The 25000-nt window shown below is 44.8% G+C and overlaps 1 protein-coding gene across 14 annotated transcripts in view; it reads right to left on the bottom strand.

Annotated features, from left to right (window-relative positions):
• The window catches only part of LOC128684792 (paired box protein Pax-5-like), a 463405-nt gene that overhangs the window by 14408 nt on the left and 423997 nt on the right, over positions 1-25000 (bottom strand). For 12 of the 14 annotated variants that reach the window (XM_070101246.1, XM_070101285.1, XM_070101288.1 and 9 more), the window contains 2 exons: positions 11062-11192; positions 3739-3845 (listed from right to left, as the gene is read on the bottom strand). In XM_070101246.1, coding sequence (XP_069957347.1) covers positions 3739-3845; positions 11062-11192 — 238 coding nt within the window. The remainder of the gene's footprint in view (positions 1-3738; positions 3846-11061; positions 11193-25000) is intronic. The other 2 variants (XM_070101270.1, XM_070101289.1) reach the window with 1 other exon arrangement.

Raw genomic sequence — 25000 nt, 5'->3', positions numbered from 1 at the left:
AAAAACTTTATAAAACTGGGTTGCTTAAATGTGCGTGGATGTAGTGCGGATGACAAGAAACAGATGATTGCTGATGTTATGAATGAAAAGAAGTTGGATGTCCTGGCCCTAAGCGAAACAAAGCTGAAGGGGGTAGGAGAGTTTCAGTGGGGGGAAATAAATGGGATTAAATCTGGAGTATCTGAGAGAGTTAGAGCAAAGGAAGGGGTAGCAGTAATGTTAAATGATCAGTTATGGAAGGAGAAAAGAGAATATGAATGTGTAAATTCAAGAATTATGTGGATTAAAGTAAAGGTTGGATGCGAGAAGTGGGTCATAATAAGCGTGTATGCACCTGGAGAAGAGAGGAATGCAGAGGAGAGAGAGAGATTTTGGGAGATGTTAAGTGAATGTATAGGAGCCTTTGAACCAAGTGAGAGAGTAATTGTGGTAGGGGACTTGAATGCTAAAGTAGGAGAAACTTTTAGAGAGGGTGTGGTAGGTAAGTTTGGGGTGCCAGGTGTAAATGATAATGGGAGCCCTTTGATTGAACTTTGTATAGAAAGGGGTTTAGTTATAGGTAATACATATTTTAAGAAAAAGAGGATAAATAAGTATACACGATATGATGTAGGGCGAAATGACAGTAGTTTGTTGGATTATGTATTGGTAGATAAAAGACTGTTGAGTAGACTTCAGGATGTACATGTTTATAGAGGGGCCACAGATATATCAGATCACTTTCTAGTTGTAGCTACACTGAGAGTAAAAGGTAGATGGGATACAAGGAGAATAGAAGCATCAGGGAAGAGAGAGGTGAAGGTTTATAAACTAAAAGAGGAGGCAGTTAGGGTAAGATATAAACAGCTATTGGAGGATAGATGGGCTAATGAGAGCATAGGCAATGGGGTCGAAGAGGTATGGGGTAGGTTTAAAAATGTAGTGTTAGAGTGTTCAGCAGAAGTTTGTGGTTACAGGAGAGTGGGTGCAGGAGGGAAGAGGAGCGATTGGTGGAATGATGATGTAAAGAGAGTAGTAAGGGAGAAAAAGTTAGCATATGAGAAGTTTTTACAAAGTAGAAGTGATGCAAGGAGGGAAGAGTATATGGAGAAAAAGAGAGAGGTTAAGAGAGTGGTGAAGCAATGTAAAAAGAGAGCAAATGAGAGAGTGGGTGAGATGTTATCAACAAATTTTGTTGAAAATAAGAAAAAGTTTTGGAGTGAGATTAACAAGTTAAGAAAGCCTAGAGAACAAATGGATTTGTCAGTTAAAAATAGGAGAGGAGAGTTATTAAATGGAGAGTTAGAGGTATTGGGAAGATGGAAGGAATATTTTGAGGAATTGTTAAATGTTGATGAAGATAGGGAAGCTGTGATTTCGTGTATAGGGCAAGGAGGAATAACATCTTGTAGGAGTGAGGAAGAGCCAGTTGTGAGTGTGGGGGAAGTTCGTGAGGCAGTAGGTAAAATGAAAGGGGGTAAGGCAGCCGGGATTGATGGGATAAAGATAGAAATGTTAAAAGCAGGTGGGGATATAGTTTTGGAGTGGTTGGTGCAATTGTTTAATAAATGTATGGAAGAGGGTAAGGTACCTAGGGATTGGCAGAGAGCATGCATAGTTCCTTTGTATAAAGGCAAAGGGGATAAAAGAGAGTGCAAAAATTATAGGGGGATAAGTCTGTTGAGTGTACCTGGTAAAGTGTATGGTAGAGTTATAATTGAAAGAATTAAGAGTAAGACGGAGAATAGGATAGCAGATGAACAAGGAGGCTTTAGGAAAGGTAGGGGGTGTGTGGACCAGGTGTTTACAGTGAAACATATAAGTGAACAGTATTTAGATAAGGCTAAAGAGGTCTTTGTGGCATTTATGGATTTGGAAAAGGCGTATGACAGGGTGGATAGGGGGGCAATGTGGCAGATGTTGCAAGTGTATGGTGTAGGAGGTAGGTTACTGAAAGCAGTGAAGAGTTTTTACGAGGATAGTGAGGCTCAAGTTAGAGTATGTAGGAAAGAGGGAAATTTTTTCCCAGTAAAAGTAGGCCTTAGACAAGGATGTGTGATGTCACCGTGGTTGTTTAATATATTTATAGATGGGGTTGTAAGAGAAGTAAATGCGAGGGTCTTGGCAAGAGGCGTGGAGTTAAAAGATAAAGAATCACACACAAAGTGGGAGTTGTCACAGCTGCTCTTTGCTGATGACACTGTGCTCTTGGGAGATTCTGAAGAGAAGTTGCAGAGATTGGTGGATGAATTTGGTAGGGTGTGCAAAAGAAGAAAATTAAAGGTGAATACAGGAAAGAGTAAGGTTATGAGGATAACAAAAAGATTAGGTGATGAAAGATTGAATATCAGATTGGAGGGAGAGAGTATGGAGGAGGTGAACGTATTCAGATATTTGGGAGTGGACGTGTCAGCGGATGGGTCTATGAAAGATGAGGTGAATCATAGAATTGATGAGGGAAAAAGAGTGAGTGGTGCACTTAGGAGTCTGTGGAGACAAAGAACTTTGTCCTTGGAGGCAAAGAGGGGAATGTATGAGAGTATAGTTTTACCAACGCTCTTATATGGGTGTGAAGCGTGGGTGATGAATGTTGCAGCGAGGAGAAGGCTGGAGGCAGTGGAGATGTCATGTCTGAGGGCAATGTGTGGTGTGAATATAATGCAGAGAATTCGTAGTTTGGAAGTTAGGAGGAGGTGCGGGATTACCAAAACTGTTGTCCAGAGGGCTGAGGAAGGGTTGTTGAGGTGGTTCGGACATGTAGAGAGAATGGAGCGAAACAGAATGACTTCAAGAGTGTATCAGTCTGTAGTGGAAGGAAGGCGGGGTAGGGGTCGGCCTAGGAAGGGTTGGAGGGAGGGGGTAAAGGAGGTTTTGTGTGCGAGGGGCTTGGACTTCCAGCAGGCATGCTTGAGCGTGTTTGATAGGAGTGAATGGAGACAAATGGTTTTTAATACTTGACGTGCTGTTGGAGTGTGAGCAAAGTAACATTTATGAAGGGATTCAGGGAAACCGGCAGGCCGGACTTGAGTCCTGGAGATGGGAAGTACAGTGCCTGCACTCTGAAGGAGGGGTGTTAATGTTGCAGTTTAAAAACTGTAGTGTAAAGCACCCTTCTGGCAAGACAGTGATGGAGTGAATGATGGTGAAAGTTTTTCTTTTTCGGGCCACCCTGCCTTGGTGGGAATCGGCCGGTGTGATAATAATAAAAATATATATATATATATATATATATATATATATATATATATATATATATATATATATATATATATATATACTATTGTGACTACGAACGAGTGGTACTGATCAATAACAACACTGCACTAGCCAAGGACTCGAACCCATGCTGCTTTGGCCTGCCTCATGGTGGGCGAAAACACATGAAGCCATATATATATATATATATATATATATATATATATATATATATATATATATATATATATATATATATATATATGCATGTAATGTAATGTTCCCTATTATGAAAATAATTACAAAAACGGTGATGTGAATTACGAAGCATAAATATAGTGACAACAGTCAAAAATTCCTCTATGTACTTCTCACCATTGGACATTCTCACCAAGAAGACATTTTAACTACGGTAGTCTTTCACAATTTTCATTATGTATCTCCTTTAGTGTGTGACTTATAAAAAGAGAATAAAATAAGCTTTCGAAAAGAAAAAACTGATAACAGTTCAACAGAAATGTGATAATAACAGGAGCAGGAGTCTGTGGCGAGAAGCACACGCACCTGTAGGGAGACGCGGCTCCTCCTGGCACTCCTCCTCCAAGATCAGGCAAGAGCGTCTTGGCCGCTTCTTCTGTCTTCAACGTCGACCATTGTTTCGACCATAACATCTGCAATGAAACAACTTATTCAGAATGGTGATTTCTTAAAGAAAACTACAGAAGTGCCAGAAAATGAGGAACACTGCATCTCAACCAACTCCCATACATTATTATAAGTGAGAAGCGTCAGGCCTTGAGGAATCACACAACGGCAGGAAAAAAGTTATTGGATTCGGTTCAAGGAAGGGGGGGAGGTAGGCCTAATTCCTTTGATAATGAGCTCATCAGTAGCGTCAGGGTAACCCATTCATCCGTCCTTCGAAGATTAAATGGTCAAAAACAAGACGTTAAGAAAATAAAGAACCAAACCTCTGTAACTCTAAAATATGAAATATAATTCATTCTGACTACATGCACTACTAAGGCACTGCTAGACGCATTACACAGGTACAGCCAAGGCACTCTTAGACCCATTACACAGGTACATACTGGCACATTCCAAGCGGGTAGTAAAAATGAATTATTCACACCTCAAACACAACTATTCCCCGAATATCCTTCAAGAGTAAGAAATGATTTTCGATAAGAACACATAACCAAGAAGAGCAGGTTAAACAATGGTGAAGGTCAGTGTGGCAGGCAGCACGAGGTCTTACACAGTCTTCTTTGATTATGATTATACCTGGTGTTTACTTTGTGGCATAGTGGTAATGTGTCTCACTCCTGCCCCATACCCATGGGCTCCCTTTGTTACGGTGGCCCAATGTGTCACTCCTGCCTCACATCCCGTGTCATGGTGGCCCTGTGTGTTCCTCCTGCTTTACACCCTGTATCATGGTGGCCCCGTTTGTCCCTCCTGCCTCACACCCCGTGTCATGGTGGCCCCGTGTGTCCCTCTTGCCTCACAACCCGTGTCATGGTGGCTTCGCGTGTCCCTCCTGCCTCACATCCCGTGTCATGGTGGCCCTGTGTGTTCCTCCTGCTTTACACCCTGTATCATGGTGGCCCCGTTTGTCCCTCCTGCCTCACACCCCGTGTCATGGTGGCCCCGTGTGTCCCTCCTGCCTCACAACCCGTGTCATGGTGGCCCCGTGTGTCCCTCCTGCCTCACACCCCGTGTCATGGTGGCTTCGCGTGTCCCTCCTGCCTCACACCCCGTGTCATGGTGGCCCTGTGTGTTCCTCCTGCTTTACACCCTGTATCATTGTGACCCCGTGTGTTCCTCCTGCCTCACACCCCGTGTCATGGTGGCCCCGTGTGTCCCTCCTGCCTCACACTAATATACCATTTGGAATCACGAATTCATTTTTTATTGTTTAGGCAACTCACTACCTCAATATCCAATTTATATTCATACTAAGGTATTAGTGTGACCCTTTAGCCGTGACGCCTGGCATGGCTGCTTGCTCTCTCTCTCTCTCTCTCTCTCTCTCTCTGTCTCTGTCTCTCTCTCTCTCTGTCATTGTGTCTGTCTCATATATATATATATATATATATATATATATATATATATATATATATATATATATATATATATATATATATATATATATATATATATATAAGAGACAGACACAATGACAGAGAGAGAGAGACAGGATAGGTAAAACTGGTCAATTAGCAAGGACTCATTTAAAATTAAGCCCTTTCTAAAATTTTCTCTTATGTGTATAAAGATATATTTTTTTCATTTCTCATAATGTAAAAATTAATAATTTTGTACCTAAAGAACCTAAGAAAACTTACCTAACCATATTATAACAAGCGCAATTTAATTTAGCCTAATCCAGCTAAATATATTTTAGACAAGTTTACACTAATTCAGCAATAAACATACACAATGAAATGTTTTTTTTGGGGTTAGGCTTAGAATAATTTTTGCGAAATTATTGCATACACAAATTTTCGCTTGCCTTATTCGGCAAAAAGACCGCTGCTACTTAAGCCAAAATCGCAAGTTTTACCTATTCGGCAAAACATATATATCATAATTGTGTTTGTGGATAAGCGTACTTAGACGAAGCAGTAGACGATATTTCGCCGGGAGACTGAGAGAATTTCTTTTAGCGCGGCAATTAAGTCATAAGATGACCTGTTCAAGTGAAGCTTTTGTTCTCACGATTGACAACTTAGGCTGGTTTACAGCTGCACTCCTCAACAAATTATCACATATGACAATTTTCTCCACACTAAGAATACAGCGTAGAGCCTCATCATTTATTACAGGTGACGCACTCTTGCTCTGTAGCCTGTAATGTATCTTGTTTTAGGGTGGGGGACTGTATGGCTGTAAACTTTAGCCCGTGCCATGTTGATTCTTAAATTTATTTGTAATTTTATAGGGCGTAAAATGTTCTTAACTTTGGTCTCACTGTTGATAATTTAACTTATAATATACTAACAAAGGCAAAAGTTAGAAGCTAACAAATGTGTAGCTTGGACTAACTCAACAAAGGCTGACTCAACAAAGGTATAACTTAGGCTGACTCAACGAAGGTATAACTTAGGCTGACTCAACAAAGGTATAACTTAGGCTGACTCAACAAAGGTATAACTTAGGCTGACTCAACAAAGGCATAACCTAGGCTGACTCAACAAAGGTATAACCTAGGTGGACTCAGCAACCTAGGGTAACGCAGCAAAATCTACCAAACTCAGCAAGCAATGCACAGAGTCTCTTTCTTCCCTTCCTGCAACTCTACGAAGTACTCCGTAGCTCTAACTTTAGGTCTCCTTTGTACTCTTAATGGCTTTGACATAACGAGGCCTCGACAAGTGTGCGGAAGATATTTGACGCCTGGTTGCAGAGGACAGTGGATTACTGCAACATCTAGATTACTCTACCCTGATGCTATCTTAGTACTGATCCCTAAATCTGAGTACAATTAGTTAGAAATTGTGAAGCTGTGATTCATCTTCAACTGTATCACTCTGTCACTCGTTTTTTTCATCTCAATTTTTTTTTTAGTTCGTCCTTACTAACGCATGTTATTCTTCCCTCCTCCGCATCTTGTCTACGTATAGTACCCGTATTCCACACATTGTCTAAATTGCTTCCCTACACTTTGACTGTGTGTTCATCACACATATTTCAAGAATACATCTGATTATATTATCGTTGGTAACATTTTCTTTGTTCAGATATTTTGTAAGAGCAAAGTACACTTTTGTGACGGAGTAATCTATAAGGCAGTGTAAGAGCCAGGTACAGTGTCTTATATCCCTGAGCTGATAAACACTGTATCTGTAGAGGAGCATTATCCTGGCATTAGGTTTTTCTTAAAGATTTCACAATCATTCACCTGACAGGCAAGACTCAAGGGATATTTTTTGATGTTCCACTGGGGTTTCCGTTCAAATGAATTTCACTGTAGTGAAAAAAAAAACATACCACGGGTGTGGATTGAACTCGTGGCGAGTGAGTGTTATGGCTTTTTGCAAATGTGTCATCACGATTTTGCGAGTCACTGAAGTGAATTTTTTACTCTTTCAATTTTTATGTTACATCCCAGTAACATTACTTCATATGAAAAGAACAGCTTACGCTGTTTCATAATTCTTTCTCCTATATGTGGGGCCCGTTACCTCCTCTTACAACAATATTCAAATTTTCCTGAGATGCAGACAATAGTGAGGGAACCAACATATTTCCTGGAGGAACTCCACACGATTTCGTAAAAAAGTTACGATTCGGTACTTACTGAATTTATTTTCTGTTGTTGAGGGAAGACCTAAACAGGTCGCTTTTTTTTTGAAGTCATGTCATAATTTACTGTGTTCAATGACTCTGTAATATTGGGGTCCTGATGTAGTCCGTAAGATGTATTAACAAAGTGTTAAAAGTTGTCCTGAAATCTGACTGGTAACAATGTAAATTTTTATTTTAATTACTGTTCCACTTATGAGTTAACAACTCTCTAGGATTTCAGACTCAATGCACTAACATATTTATGGTCGTTAACTTTATTACGTGTATGACTTGAGCTGCAAGAGGTGAATACAGTGATTCACCTCAGTCACCATTCCTTAGGAACTTAGCTGGAATATCATCAAGCTTCGTAATTTTGTTAGGATATATTTTATTAAGCCTATCATATACATAACCCATCATTTGGTGTTGATAGCAAATACTAAAGTCACCATTTTTTTTAAAGTATCCTAGTAAAATTATGTAATAAAGTATCGATGGATGGGTGAAGCACTTCCAGTCAACATGGGTTTAGTTTTAGGCAACATCGGTTCAAAACACAAATTCTCCAGATTATCATCGTATAACTCCGGGCTTGGATTGTAAACTAATTTATTTCCTATATAGGCACACAGACCATTTCAACATTATCGCTTAGAGGTATTGAGCCAAAAGCAAAGTGAATTGATGGAGATATATGAGAGAATAGTGGTAATAATCGCTGTGGATGTGAAAGCTTTTGGTGTGTGTCAAGTCGTTGATTATGACAAAGTGCGGGTGGTGGGGGAGTCCGTGTTTTCCGTGGCTTGCTTTATTACAGCGTTGCGTCAGCTAACTCATTATTTGGCATTGATTCGCGCGTGAGAACCATGGGAGGGTAACACATAAGTGTGTAGCTTTGACATGAACTTAAGTGCATGTAGTGTACGTAGCGTTGACACACTGCTGGAGAAGTGTTCTTACACTACTCCATGTCATTACGCACTCACCCCCCCCCCCACTGACCTAAACATTGACACGAGTCTGAGCTCAGAGTCGATCGTCAAGTGATTTACCTCAATGGAGGTGCAACACGCGCCCAAATGTTGCCTATAAAAACCGGAATGGTTTTTAAGTGTCATTTCGTTTTAATTTGTGATATTTTATGGTGAGTTGCTGCTGAGTTATTCACGAGATTTTGTGTACAGTCTAGTTTACCAATAGGCACAGTGTGTGTGTGTGTGTGTGTGTGTGTGTGTGTGTGTGTGTGTGTGTGTGTGTGTGTGTGTTAGTTGCTTACATGCAGATGATTTGTGATCGCCAACAGATATCATGAGTGATGTGCTAACGTCATCTTTTATACGGAGTGAAGTTTGCGAGTTCTTGACGAGTCTGTAAGCAGCAGCACTAGTAGAACTGTGCCAACCAGGCGAGAAGGGGCAGAAGGAGAGTGGCACTGTGTCAAACAGGCAAGTAGGGGCGGAGGACGGGCGGCACTGTGTTATACAGGCCAGTAGAGGCGGAGGAGGGGTGGCACTGTGTCATACAGGCCACTATGGGCGGGGGGAGGTAGAGGTATACACACTTGGTGAGGTACACTTGGCACTGTATTATATAGGTAAGGGACCGAGGGAGATGAGGGAGGGAGTAGTGACACTTGATCATATAGTAACAGTTGGATGGAGTACTGGAGGTAATGGACGAAACGAAGGGAACAAGAAATGGGTGGGAGGGAAGGTTTAATGTAAGAGTGACGACTCTGGTCCATACTAGTTAAGAGGGATGGTGAACGTCAAGCATCCAAGCTGAGGAAGAGGTGATGACACTGCACCATGAGAATAAAGGGAGGGTAGAAGAAGCGAGGGAGAGGTAAGGGCACTGGACCATGTACTCAGCAAGAGGGAGGGAGGAGTAGTGACACTAAATCATGTAGGTGGAGAGAAGGAAGGAGGGAGAGACAACATGGTAGAAAGAAGGAAGGTCAGTCGGGAGTAAGACTAGGATATTAGGATGGTAAAGAAGGTGAACTAGGACAAGATGGAGAGGAAAAGGAAGGGTAGGAGAGAAAGTAGGAAGGATAGAAGGGAGGGAGGCGAAAATGAAGAGCAAAAGTGAAGGAGAAACGGCAAGAAGAAGGCGGGAAAGAAGGAGGACAAGAAAGGGATAAGGAAAGCCTCGGCACCGTGACGGTCCAGGACTCACCATCACCAGTGCCACCATCACCAGTGCCACCATCACCAGTGCCACCATCACCACCACCACCATCAGTACCACCACCACCACCCTCACTACCAGTACCACTACCACCACCATAACCCCCACCAACACCATCACTACCACACCACCACCATCACTACTGCCAGTACCACTACCATCACTACCACCACCACTGGTACCAGTACCAGTACCACTACCATCACCACCACCCCCACTACTACCACCACCACCACCACCACCACCAGCGCCATAAACCAAAATGTCTGCGCCATAACTCCGGGCGCTACGATCCCAGCGCAAATAAAAGCGGGAGGAGGACCGCGCGAAGACAAATAAAAGGGACCGTAACTTGGCCATAAATCAGCTGCCCCAACAAATTGAGATTGGCACGGGGCCTCTTGGAATTTCAGAGCAGGTAATAAGGCCTCTCATTGGCTATCACGTGACCGGGAATATGATCCAAGAGGTCTGATTGGCCGCCTTTGACCGGAGCCTCATATCAAGAATTGACCAATAGGATTACAAATAGCCCCCTCCCCGCCAGGGGGCTTATGGAAGATATAGACGCCTTTGTTTGGGTGATTTGGAGCGCCAAGGTATAATAAATCTATTTTATTGCTCAATTTTGTTGTAGGACATCTGAGCTTCCACCATTTTCTTCAAGACGGTGGAATAAGACTCCTTTGTCTTGGGGTCCTAAAAAGAAGCCGCTAAGTCGATGTCAGAGCCCGGACGGTCAGTCTTGAAAAGGCGTTTTCTGTTTGTCTTTAAAAGGAAACAAATTGTTCCCATTCAAATTCGACAAGTTAAGAGGTCCCGTGGGTATGTTACCTGCTTGTGTAATGCTGCCAAGGATTGTCACTCACAGACGTATCTTCTGCCCACATATTGCTCTCTCACCAATCCCATTGCCCCTCTAATATATATATATATATATATATATATATATATATATATATATATATATATATATATATATATATATATATATATATATATACATATATACATATATACTCTTAAAATTCCTTACATTTTAACTACTAGTGCTGTACCACTACTACTGCTGCTGCTGCTACAATTAAAACAACAACTGATAATAAAAGCAATAATAATAATAGTAATAATAATAATAATAATAATAATAATAATAATAATAATAATAATAATAATAAATATTAGATACTATTACTACTACGACTCTTACTATTGCTACTAATTTTACGACTGTCACTACTGCTATTGCTTTTTACTACAACAAATACTACTGATGCTACTATTACTACTACTGTTACTAGTCGTAACTATACTGTCAACACCACAACAGTGTGTCCACTGCCAGGAGTTTAGAACTATCTCACTAGAGACGAGACGAACATACATCAGGTGAATTAAACTTACGTTAGTGTAGAGAGGATCAGTGTTATACTGTGTTCTTTGACGCTTGAGATCATCTTCGTGGTGTTCATTTATGTCTCGGTGTTCGTCTGCAAGAAGAACCAACTCTGTTATGACTGGGTAGCCACACTGAACTGTTGATTGTGGTAAGGGAGAGAACACTGTTATGACTGGGTGAACACAATGAACTGGTTTGTGTGTGTGTGTGTGTGTGGTGAGGAGCAGAACACTGTTATGAATGTGTGAACACAATGAACTGTTGACTGTGGCAAAGAAGAGAACACTGTTACATTTGTGTGAAGACAATTGTTAATTGTGACAAGAAAGAGAACGCTATTGTAATTGGGTGAACACAATTACTGACTGTGGTAAGGAAGAGAACACTTGTAACTGGGTGAACACAATTATTGATTGTTACAAGAAAGAGAACACTGTTGCATCTGGGTGAACACCATTGTTAATTGAGGTAAGGGAGAGAACACAGTTATGACTGGGTGAACACAATGAACTGTTGACTGTGGCAAGAAAGAGAACAAGTATGTTGACTGAGTGGTGACTCTGAACGTCTGCTCTGAGTGGTGACTCTGAACTTCTGCTCTGAGTGTTAAGCTCTCTTATGGACGGACCAACAACTCTGCTTATCTCTTGACTGTTGTAAATAACACAGCCGTGATATGACTAGATAGCCACTCTTAATTTCTGACTGTTCTACGGTATAGGCATGTAGAAAGTGTACAGGTGCACAGATGGTGTCCAGGTTGTATCCAGGTGGTGTACAGGTGGCGTACAGGTGGTGTGTTGGGAGACAAAATGATAATAACACAGAAAGAAATGTTTATATTATTATATTATTGCACAAATGTTTATTTTAGGTTTATCAAAGAAGTCTGGACTTATATACATCTTAAATATACATTACTAAATCTAATAGCTCTCACAAACTCTTTCTCATCTCTCTCTCTCTCTCTCTCTCTCTCTCTCTCTCTCTCTCTCTCTCTCTCCATCTTATTTTTAAAATAATGAAAGTTAAATACAGAATTCGTGTATGTGTGTGTGTGTGTGTGTGTGAGAGAGAGAGAGAGAGAGAGAGAGAGAGAGAGAGAGAGAGAGAGAGAGAGAGAGCTATCCAGCAAACACACAAGAGCGACACTCCCTGTGACACAAGGCTTGCAAGCCATTTTAAACTAGCAATAATTCATCTTGTATATTGTAATCGTCTTAATCTCTCGCTTCTGGGTTTCCTTAATGGCTTTTGATGGGCCGGGAGTGTTTTGCTGGGGTGGGTTGGGGTAGGTGGTCGGGGGGGGGGGGGGTTCTGGGGGTATGGGGATTGCCTGGGGGTGTTCTGGATGACGAGGGAAGGGAGGGGAATGTGGCTTGGGAGAATCTGAGGGGGAAGGTAGGAGGTTGTGGGTAGTGAGTTAGGGAAGCACTGGGGGGTTGGGGGAGGCTAGGTAGGGAGTGGTGAAAGCGTGGCACTCATCAGGTTGTCAGGGCAAGTTTGTGATGGTGATGATGTGTGTAATTCGACCTTAAGGGCTGATGCTGTGGCCTGGCATGCTCTTCGTCCCAGTGTGTGTGTGTGTGTGTGTGTGTGTTTACATTTTGCCTATATTAAGAGACACTCACTAGTACCCGTCAGAGCTAGCAATACTCGCTAGTACCCGTCAGAGCTAACAACACTCACTAGTACCCGTCAGAGCTAGCAATACTCGCTAGTACCCGTCAGAGTTAACAACACTCACTAGTACCCGTCAGAGCTAGCAATACTCGCTAGTACCCGTCAGAGCTAACACTCACTAGTACCCGTCAGAGCTAGCAATACTCCCTAGTACCCGTCAGAGCTAACACTCACTAGTACCCGTCAGAGCTAGCAATACTCGCTATTACCCGTCAGAGCTAGCAACACTCACTAGTACCCGTCAGAGCTAGCAACACTCACTAGTACCCGTCAGAGCTAGCAACACTCACTAGTACCCGTCAGAGTTAGCAACACTCACTAGTACCCGTCAGAGTTAGCAACACTCACTAGTATCCGTCAGAGTTAGCAACACTCACTAGTATCCGTCAGAGCTAGCAATACTCGCTAGTACCCGCAGAGAGATATATCATAATCTACACTTGGAAAATCTTGGAAGGAATGGTCCCAAATCTGCACACAGAAATCACTCCCTACGAAAGTAAAAGACTGGGCAGGCGATGCAAAATGCCCCCAGTAAAAAGTAGGGGCGCCATTGGTACACTAAGGGAAAACACCATAAGTGTCCGGGGCCAAAGACTGTTCAACAGCCTCCCATCAAGCATTAGGGGAATTGCCAATAAACCCCTGGCTGCCTTCAAGAGAGAGCTGGACAGATACCTAAAGTCAGTGCCGGATCAGCCGGGCTGTGGCTCGTACGTTGGACTGCGTGCGGCCAGCAGTAACAGCCTACTTGATCAGGCCCTGATCCATAGGGAGGCCTGGTCATGGACCGGGCCGCGAGGGCGTTGATCCCCGGAATAACCTCCAGGTAACCTCCAGAGTTAGCAACACTCGCTAGCACCCGTCAGAGCTAGCAACACTCGCTAGCACCCGTCAGGGCTAGCAACACTCGCCAGTACCCGTCAGAGCCAGCAACACTCGCTAGTACCCGTCAGAGCTAGCAATACTCGCTAGTACCCGTCAGAGCTAGCAACACTCGCTAGTACCCGTCAGAGCTAGCAACACTCGCTAGCACCCGTCAGAGCTAGCAACACTCGCTAGCACCCGTCAGAGCTAGCAACACTCGCTAGCACCCGTCAGAGCAAACAAAACTCACTAGCACCCGTCAGAGCTAGCAACACTCGCTAGCACCCGTCAGAGCTAGCAACACTCGCTAGCACCCGTCAGAGCTAGCAACACTCGCTAGCACCCGTCAGAGCTAGCAACACTCGCTAGCACCCGTCAGAGCTAGCAACACTCGCTAGCACCCGTCAGAGCTAGCAACACTCGCTAGCACCCGTCAGAGCTAGCAACACTCGCTAGCACTCGTCAGAGCTAGCAACACTCGCTAGCACCCGTCAGAGCTATCAACACTCGCTAGCACCCGTCAGAGCTAGCAACACTCGCTAGCACCCGTCAGAGCTAGCAACACTCGCTAGCACCCGTCAGAGCTAGCAACACTCGCTAGCACCCGTCAGAGCTAGCAACACTCGCTAGCACCCGTCAGAGCTAGCAACACTTGCTAGCACCAGTCAGAGCTATCAACACTCGCTAGCACCAGTCAGAGCTAGCAACACTTGCTAGCACCCGTCAGAGCTAGCAACACTCGCTAGCACCCGTCAGAGCTAGCAACACTCGCTAAGGACCTCCAAAATACGCGACGCTCACTAGTAATCGCCCAAGTTAGAGGCACTTGCTAACTCCCGCTGAAGTTAGAAACACCGGTTAAAGTTAGCGACAGCTGCTAACATCACGAAACACAAGACCAGCTCTACCAAAATAACACGAGAGAAAGAAAGAGAGAGAGAGAGAGAGAGAGAGAGAGAGAGAGAGAGAGAGAGAGAGAGAGAGAGAGAGAGAGAGAGAGAGAGAGAGAGAGAGAGAGCTATCCAGCAAACACACAAGAGCGACACTCCCTGTGACACAAGGCTTGCAAGCCATTTTAAACTAGCAATAATTCATCTTGTATATTGTAATCGTCTTAATCTCTCGCTTCTGGGTTTCCTTAATGGCTTTTGATGGGCCGGGAGTGTTTTGCTGGGGTGGGTTGGGGTAGGTGGTCGGGGGGGGGGGGTTCTGGGGGTATGGGGATTGCCTGGGGGTGTTCTGGATGACGAGGGAAGGGAGGGGAATGTGGCTTGGGAGAATCTGAGGGGGAAGGTAGGAGGTTGTGGGTAGTGAGTTAGGGAAGCACTGGGGGGTTGGGGGAGGCTAGGTAGGGAGTGGTGAAAGCGTGGCACTCATCAGGTTGTCAGGGCAAGTTTGTGATGGTGATGATGTGTGTAATTCGACCTTAAGGGCTGATGCTGTGGCCTGGCATGCTCTTCGTCCCAGTGTGTGTGTGTGTGTGTGTGTGTGTTTACATTTTGCCTATATTAAGAGACACTCACTAGTACCCGTCAGAGCTAGCAATACTCGCTAGTACCCGTCAGAGCTAACAACACTCACTAGTACCCGTCAGAGCTAGCAATACTCGCTAGTACCCGTCAGAGTTAACAACACTCACTAGTACCCGTCAGAGCTAGCAATACTCGCTAGTACCCGTCAGAGCTAACACTCACTAGTACCCGTCAGAGCTAGCAATACTCCCTAGTACCCGTCAGAGCTAACACTCACTAGTACCCGTCAGAGCTAGCAATACTCGCTATTACCCGTCAGAGCTAGCAACACTCACTAGTACCCGTCAGAGCTAGCAACACTCACTAGTACCCGTCAGAGCTAGCAACACTCACTAGTACCCGTCAGAGTTAGCAACACTCACTAGTACCCGTCAGAGTTAGCAACACTCACTAGTATCCGTCAGAGTTAGCAACACTCACTAGTATCCGTCAGAGCTAGCAATACTCGCTAGTACCCGCAGAGAGATATATCATAATCTACACTTGGAAAATCTTGGAAGGAATGGTCCCAAATCTGCACACAGAAATCACTCCCTACGAAAGTAAAAGACTGGGCAGGCGATGCAAAATGCCCCCAGTAAAAAGTAGGGGCGCCATTGGTACACTAAGGGAAAACACCATAAGTGTCCGGGGCCAAAGACTGTTCAACAGCCTCCCATCAAGCATTAGGGGAATTGCCAATAAACCCCTGGCTGCCTTCAAGAGAGAGCTGGACAGATACCTAAAGTCAGTGCCGGATCAGCCGGGCTGTGGCTCGTACGTTGGACTGCGTGCGGCCAGCAGTAACAGCCTACTTGATCAGGCCCTGATCCATAGGGAGGCCTGGTCATGGACCGGGCCGCGAGGGCGTTGATCCCCGGAATAACCTCCAGGTAACCTCCAGAGTTAGCAACACTCGCTAGCACCCGTCAGAGCTAGCAACACTCGCTAGCACCCGTCAGGGCTAGCAACACTCGCCAGTACCCGTCAGAGCCAGCAACACTCGCTAGTACCCGTCAGAGCTAGCAATACTCGCTAGTACCCGTCAGAGCTAGCAACACTCGCTAGTACCCGTCAGAGCTAGCAACACTCGCTAGCACCCGTCAGAGCTAGCAACACTCGCTAGCACCCGTCAGAGCTAGCAACACTCGCTAGCACCCGTCAGAGCAAACAAAACTCACTAGCACCCGTCAGAGCTAGCAACACTCGCTAGCACCCGTCAGAGCTAGCAACACTCGCTAGCACCCGTCAGAGCTAGCAACACTCGCTAGCACCCGTCAGAGCTAGCAACACTCGCTAGCACCCGTCAGAGCTAGCAACACTCGCTAGCACCCGTCAGAGCTAGCAACACTCGCTAGCACCCGTCAGAGCTAGCAACACTCGCTAGCACTCGTCAGAGCTAGCAACACTCGCTAGCACCCGTCAGAGCTATCAACACTCGCTAGCACCCGTCAGAGCTAGCAACACTCGCTAGCACCCGTCAGAGCTAGCAACACTCGCTAGCACCCGTCAGAGCTAGCAACACTCGCTAGCACCCGTCAGAGCTAGCAACACTCGCTAGCACCCGTCAGAGCTAGCAACACTTGCTAGCACCAGTCAGAGCTATCAACACTCGCTAGCACCAGTCAGAGCTAGCAACACTTGCTAGCACCCGTCAGAGCTAGCAACACTCGCTAGCACCCGTCAGAGCTAGCAACACTCGCTAAGGACCTCCAAAATACGCGACGCTCACTAGTAATCGCCCAAGTTAGAGGCACTTGCTAACTCCCGCTGAAGTTAGAAACACCGGTTAAAGTTAGCGACAGCTGCTAACATCACGAAACACAAGACCAGCTCTACCAAAATAACACGAGAGAAAGAAAGAGAGAGAGAGAGAGAGAGAGAGAGAGAGAGAGAGAGAGAGAGAGAGAGAGAGAGAGAGAGAGAGAAACTCATCCGACTCCCGTAATAACACTATGGGAGCAGCCAGCCAGTCAACCAGCTAGACACTACCATGTTAATGCGTTGGTGGCAGCCAGCCATACCAGCCAGCCAGCCAAACTAACCAGCCAGTCAGCCAGCCAGCCAGATAGCCACCTCTACAACGGCGTGAGTGAATTCCTAATCAAAATGATAATCACCACACTATGGAGGGGCCAGATTAGAAACAGCAGAGGTTGGTGAATGTCACAGGCGTCTCCAGGGAACTGGATCACAAAGCACGCCAGAAAATGGAGGGTAGCTGCTATTAGATTAGGGCTGTCTGGCACTTCTCAGCACTGCTGCCACCAGCCCCCTCCATGGCACCACTCCTGCCTGCAACCCAGGGGAAGGCAGGCAGGGGTGACAGAGAGAGAGAGAGAGAGAGAGAGAGAGACTAGGACTAATAAAGATAAGGGAGGAGTGGTAGGGAAGAGGACGAAAGGGAAAGGGAGAGATGGAGGGTGGTGAGGGAGGGATATAAAAAGAGAAAGGGTAAAAGATGAAAGCACGATGGGAAATAATAAATGGAGGAGGTGATGGGGGAGGAAGGAAACACAGCTGAAGGCAGGAGGGGGAGGGAAGCACAGGAGGAAGAGGAGGAGGCTAGAAGTATAGAAGGGCAGGAGGGAAACACAGAAGAAAGGAAGGAATCATAACCGACTAAAGAGAAACACAAAATGAAGGAGGAGAACGAGGAAGAGAGGGAGTGACTGGAGTTAAAGCATGCATGAGAGAAACTGGTAGAGGTTTAAACAAGCATGTGTATAAACACACACATAAAAAAGATATGTCAAAACGAGATATACGAACAGGTGTACAGTCTGTCGTGCTCGCGACGCTCACCATAATACAGATGTTGACAACTGCCAACAGGTGTTCATACCTAATAATTACACAAACAAATATTCTACTGAACTAAGTCCAACTGCATCAGTTCCATACCTCAATTTATCGGAAATATCAATTTAATCTGAACACGACAGCTGGCGCCAGACTCAACATAATCATCTTAAACCATCATAAGCGAGAACAATGGCTGTCGGTTCTTATCGTCGTCAGATCATCCAAGGTCAGGTGTGGCCCATTCATGGTCAGGTTAATGCTGCTCAGAGTATACCACATCGTGGTCCAGATTAACGCGTACCACCAGAAAGGTAGTCACTGCCTGTGTCTCCTACCACCAGGAAGGTAGTCATTGACTGTGTCTCCTACCACCAGGAAGGTAGTCACTGACTGTATCTACTACCACCAGGAAGGTAGTCACTGACTGTGTCTACTACCACCAGGAAGGTAGTCATTGACTGTGTCTCCTACCACCAGGAAGGTAGTCATTGACTGTGTCTCCTACCACCAGGAAGGTAGTCACTGACTGTGTCTACTACCACCAGGAAGGTAGTCACTGACTCTGTCTACTACCACCAGGAAGGTAGTCACTGACTGTGTCTACTACCACCAGGAAGGTAGTCACTGACTGTGTCTACTACCATCAGGAAGGTAGTCACTGATTGTGTCTACTACCAGCAGGAATGTAGTCACTGACTAGGTCTACTACCAGTAGGAAGGTAGTCACTGACTGTGTCTTCTACCAGCAGGAAGGCAGGCACTGCCTGTGTCTCCTGTCACCAGGAAGGTTGTCACTGACTGTGTCTACTACCAGCAGGAAGGTAGTTACTGACTGTGTCTACTACCAGCAGGAAGGTAGTCACTGCCTGTGTCTCCTGCACCAGAGAGAGAGAGAGAGAGAGAGAGAGAGAGAGAGAGAGAGAGAGAGAGAGAGAGAGAGAGAGAGAGAGAGAGAGAGAGAGAGAGAGAGAAGAAACGATATTCAAGAGGTTACGTTGAAATGTTTCCCTTCAAGATGGTTGCTTGTGTCCTCAGACAGAAAGTGTCACACAGCTCACTGGTCAGAGCATTTAACTCACCCTCGCATGGAGAAATAAACGGGCAAATTTTGTTAAACTTCCGCTGCCTTTGCCAGCCTGGCAGTAAATCTAGATACCTGCGCATTAGCCGACTCGTGATGGTTCCATCAAGAAAGATAAGACGTTGAAAAACTCCAGTACCTGCTGGACTGTCACATCTTGTGTAAGAAACTCCAGTACCTGCTGGACTGTCATATCTTGTGTAAGAAACTCCAGTACCTGCTGGACTGTCACATCTTGTGTAAGAAACTCCAGTACCTGCTGGACTGTCATATCTTGTATAAGAAACTCCAGTACCTGCTGGACTGTCATATCTTGTGTAAGAAACTCCAGTACCTGCTGGACTGTCATATCTTGTATAAGAAACTCCAGTACCTACTGGAAGTATACAAGTAGTGGAGGTGCCGCTCTTAGTGAGAGCAAAAGTTTATGTTAGTGTTAGCCTCAGGCTCCCGGTCTGACCTAACATTAGCTACAATATCTTAACAAATATCAAGTTCGAGCATCACAGCTAAAAGCGTTATTTATTTAATATTACTTCGTATTCAGAAAAGTCATGTCACTGAGTTTACGTTTTGCATTTTTTGAGACTGCAGGAACGTATTTCTAACAACTGTTGCCGCCATTTTCAGATTTATTTCTTTTTACCACATGATGAGCGACTTTGTTTACATATTTTTATTTCCTCAACGATAAAGAAAGAAAAGTGAGATATTAAGAACATATGCCATTTACTGAGGAAAAATAAGACTGCAGTAGTCTGACTTAAATGGCTTTCAAATAGCACCTGGCTATTAAACTGCCAGGTGCTGGTACCTCTCCTTTGAGAGGTGCCAGCTAGTGGAACACTGTTAACACAATACACTCCAATGTAAACACAGCACAGAGAAATTTTAATACAGACTCTTAACACAGTAAAGACCAATGTTAACACAGTACTAATTAGTTATCTACCAGTTAATTATCTGTTAGTTAATTGTTTTGTAACTGCTGGATCACCCACATCAGTTTTGAGTGTGTGTGTGTGTGTGTGTGTGTGTGTGTGTGTGTGTGTGTGTGTGTGTGTGTGTGTGTGTGTGTGTGTACTCACCTAATTGTACTCACCTAATTGTGGTTGCAGGGGTCGAGACTCAGCTCCTGGCCCCGCCTCTTCACTGATCGCTACTAGGTCTTCTCCCTCTCTGCTTCCTGAGCTTTGTCATACCTCTTCTTAAAACTATGTATGGTTCCTGCCTCCACTACTTCACTTGCTAGGCTATTCCACTTCCTGACGAGTCTATGACTGAAGAAATACTTCCTAACGTCCCTTTGACTCGTCTGAGTCTTCAGCTTCCAGTTGTGACCCCTTGTTTCTGTGTCCCCTCTCTGGAACATCCCATCTCTGTCCACCTTGTCTATTCCCCGCAGTATCTTGTATGTTGTTATCATGTCTCCCCTGACCCTTCTGTCCTCCAGTGTCGTCAGTCCGATTTCCCTCAACCTTTTCTCGTACGGCATTCCCCTGAGCTCTGGGACTAGCCTTGTTGCAAACCTTTGTACTTTCTCTAACTTCTTGACGTGCTTGACCAGGTGTGGGTTCCAGACTGGTGCTGCATACTCCAGTATGGGCCTAACATACACAGTGTACAGTGTCTTGAACGATTCCTTATTAAGGTATCGGAATGCTATTCTCAGGTTTGCCAGGCGCCCGTATGCTGCAGCAGTTATTTGGTTTATGTGTGCCTCCGGTGATGTGCTCGGTGTTATTGTCACCCCAAGGTCTTTCTCCCTGAGTGAGGTCTGTAGTCTTCGTCCACCTAGCCTATACTCTGTCTGCGGTCTTCTTTGCCCCTCCTCAATCTTCATGACTGCATTTGGCAAGGTTGAATTCGAGAAGCCAGTTTCTGGACCACATGTCCAGCCTGTCCAGGTCTCTTTGCAGTCCTGCCTCATCCTCATCCGATTTAATTCTTCTCATCAGCTTCACATCATCTGCGAATAGGGACACTTCGGAGTCTATTCCTTCCATCATGTTGTTCACATACATCAAAAATAGCACTGGTCCTAGAACTGACCCCTGTGGGACCCCGCTTGTCACAGGCGCCCACTGTGATACCTCTTCACGTACCATGACTCGTTGTTGCCTCCCTGTCAGGTATTCCCTGATCCATTGCAGTGCCCTCCCTGTTATATGCGCCTGATCCTCCAGCTCCTGCACTAATCTCTTGTGGGGAACTGTGTCAATGGCCTTCCTGCAGTCTAGGAAAATGTAATCAACCCACCCCTCTCTCTCGTGTCTTCTGTTACCTTGTCATAAAACTCCAGAAGGCTTGTGACACAGGATTTGCCTTCCATGAACCCATGCTGGTTTTCATTTATAATCTTGTTCCGTTCCAGGTGTTCCACCACTCTCCTCCTGATAATCTTCTCCATGACTTTGCATACAATACATGTCAGAGACACAGGTCTGTAGTTTAGTGCCTCGTTTCTGTTTCCTTTTAAAATATGGGGACTACATTTGCTGTCTTCCATTTCTCAAGTAGTTGCCCAGTTTCAAGGGATGTGTTGAAGATTGTGGTTAGGGGCACGCACAGCATCTCTGTTCCTTCTCTAAGGACCCTTGGGAAGATGTCCGGTCCCATCGCCTTTGAGGTATCAAGGTCACTTAGCAGCTTCTGCACCTCCTCCTCGGTTGTTCGTATGTCATCCAACACTTGTTGGTATATTCCCTCTTGATGTTCCCTTCTGTGCTGTCTTCCCAGAGCCCTTCCTGTCTCTACTGTAAAAACTTCCTCAAATCTCCTGTTTAGCTCCTCACATACCTCCTGATCATTTCTTGTGAGTTCTCCACCTTCTGTCCTCAGTCTGATCACCTGGTCTTTGTTGTCTTCCTCATGATGTGGCTATACAACAGTTTCGGGTCAGTCTTGATTTTCGATGCTATGTTATTTTCATACTGTCGCTTGGCCTCCCTCCTTACCTGTGCATACTCGTTCCTGGCTCTGCGACTGATCTCCCTATTTTCATGTGTTCTCTGCCTTCTGTACTTTTCCATTCTCTATTGCACTTTGTTTTTGCCTCCTTACACCGTCGGGTGAACCAGGGGCCCCTTCTGGTCTTCCCATTGTTTCTGTTGCCCTTGGGAATAAACCTTTCCACTGCCTCCTTGCATTTTGTTGTTACATATTCCATCATTTCATTCACTGGCTTTCCTGCCAGTTCTCTGTCCCACGGAACCTCCTGCAGGAAGTTCCTCAAACCTATGTAGTCCCCTCTTTTATAGTCAGGCTTTTCCCATTCATCTCCTGTTACTCTCTGCACTTGCAACTCTACTATGTATTCAAAGCACAGAACCACGTGGTCACTAGCTCCTAGGGGACTCTTATGTGTGATATCCTCAATGTCTGAACTTCCCAAGGTGAATACAAGGTCCAATCTTGCTGGTTCATCCTCCCCTCTCACTCTGGTAGTGTCCTTAATATGTTGGTGCATGAGGTTTTCCAGCACCACATCCAACGTCTTGGCTCTCCATGTTTCGGGACCCCCATGTGGCTCCAGGTTTTCCCAGTCAATCTCCCTGTGGTTGAAATCCCCCATAACCAGCAACTTTGCTCTGCTGGAGTGAGCTCTTCTTGCCACCTCAGCAAGTGTGTCCACCATTGCTCTGTTGCTCTCTTCATATTCCTTTCTTGGCCTCCTGCAGTTCTGTGGTGGATTATACATCACTGCAATGACCACCTTGTGTGTACTCACCTAATTGTACTCACCTAATTGTGGTTCCAGGGGTCAAGACACAGTTCCTGGCCCCGCCTCTTCACTGATCCCTACTGGGTCCCCCCTCTCCCTTCTCCGTGAGCTTCATCATACCTCGTCTTAAAACTATGTATGGTTCCTGCCTCCACTACATCGCTTGCCAGACTATTCCACTTCCTAACAACTCTGTGACTCATCTGAGTCTTCAGCATAGAATTGTGACCCCATGTTTCTGAGTCGCATCTCTGGAACATCCTGTCTCGGTTCACCTTGTCTATACCGCACAGTATTTAGAATGTCGTTATCATGTCTCCCCTGACCCTCCTGTCCTCCAGTGCCATCAAGGCCGATTTCCCTTAACCTGTCTTCATAGGACATTCCCCTTAGCTCTGGAATCAGCCTTGTGGCAAACATTTGCACTTTCTCTAACTCTTGACGTGTTTGACCAGGTGTGGGTTCCAAACTGGTGCTGCGTACTCCAGTATGGGCTTGACGTACACGGTGCATAAAGTCTTGAACGATTCCTTACTGAGGTACCGGAACGCTATTCTCAAGTTTGCCAGGCGCCCATATACCGCAGCAGATATCTGGTTAATGTGTGCTTCTGGCGACGTACTCGGTATTATACTCACCCCAAGATCTTTCTCCTTGAGTGAGGTTTGCAGTCTTTGGCCGCCTAGCCTATACTCTACAGTCTTCTTTGCCCTTCTCCGATCTTCATAACTTTGCATTTGGCGGGGTTAAATTCTAGGAGCTAGTTGCTGGACCACGCGTCCAGCCTGTCCAGGTCTCTTTGTAGACCTGTCTGGTTCGCATCTAATTTAATTCTCCTCATTAACTTCACATCATCTGCAAACAGGGACACTTCTGGTTCTATTCCTTCCATCATGTCGTTCACATATACCAAGAATAGCACTGGTCCCAGGACTGACCCCTGTGGGACCCCGCTCGTCACAGGCGCCCACTGTGATACCTCATAACGGACCATGACTCGCTGTTGCCTCCCTGTTAGGTATTCTCTGATCCATTGCAGTGCCCTTCCTGTTATACGTGCCTGTTCCTCTAGCTTCTGTACTAATCTCTTGTGAGGAACTGTGTCGAAGGCCTTCTGGCAGTCCAAGAAAATGCAAGAAGTGTGTGTTTGTGTGTGTGTGTGTGTGTGTGTGTGTGTGTGTGTGTGTGTGTGTGTGTGTGTGTTGTGGTGGTGTGGTGCTATATATTCGTGAGTCATGAACCACGAGAGAGAGAGAGAGAGAGAGAGAGAGAGAGAGAGAGAGAGAGAGAGAGAGAGAGAGAGAGAGAGAGAGAGAGAGAGAGAGAGAGAGAGGCCAAAAGTAAGAAACAAGCAAATGAGAAACAAGTAACAGGAAACAAATAAGGAATGAATAAGAGATAAGTAGGAAAACTAAAAACAAAGGAAAATGAATAAGAAACATGTAAGAAACATAAAAATACAATAAATTAATAAGAAACAAGTAAGGTACAAACAATGAGAGACAACTAAAAATAAGTAAGAAACGCCTAAAAACAGATAATAAACAAATAAGGAAAAAACAATTTGGATACACGTAAAAACAATTAAGAAACAAGAAACAAAGAAATAAACAGACTTAAATATTGCCACTAGATAATTTTTTGAAGTTAGTGACATAAACTTTGAGTGAAGACATAAACTTTGAGTGAAGACATAAACTTTGAGTGAAGACATAAACCTTGAGTGAAGACATAAACCTTGAGTGAAGACATAAACTTTGAGTGAAGACATAAACTTTGAGTGAAGACATAAACTTTGAGTGAAGACATAAACCTTGAGTGAAGACATAAACCTTGAGTGAAGACATAAACTTTGAGTGAAGAGATAAACCTTGAGTGAAGACATAAACTTTGAGTGAAGACATAAACCTTGAGTGAAGACATAAACCTTGAGTGAAGACATAAACTTTGAGTGAAGACATAAACTTTGAGTGAAGACATAAACCTTGAGTGAAGACATAAACCTTGAGTGAAGACATAAACCTTTAGGTGAAGAAACAGTAAACTTTGAGTGAAGACATAAACTTTGAGTGAAGACATAAACCTTGAGTGAAGACATAAACCTTGAGTGAAGACATAAACCTTGAGTGAAGACATAAACTTTGAGTGAAGACATAAACTTTGAGTGAAGACATAAACTTTGCGTAAAGACCCAAAATTTGAGTAAAAACGTCAGCTTCGAGTCAAGACTTAGAACTTACTCTCATAGGGTTGGGAAACATTGAGACTTACGA

The sequence above is a fragment of the Cherax quadricarinatus genome, chromosome 5 (assembly GCF_038502225.1).
Source record: "Cherax quadricarinatus isolate ZL_2023a chromosome 5, ASM3850222v1, whole genome shotgun sequence".
NCBI lineage: Eukaryota > Metazoa > Arthropoda > Malacostraca > Decapoda > Parastacidae > Cherax > Cherax quadricarinatus.
Note: the sequence above shows the minus strand (reverse complement) of the source record. Positions and strands in the feature narration are given on the sequence as shown.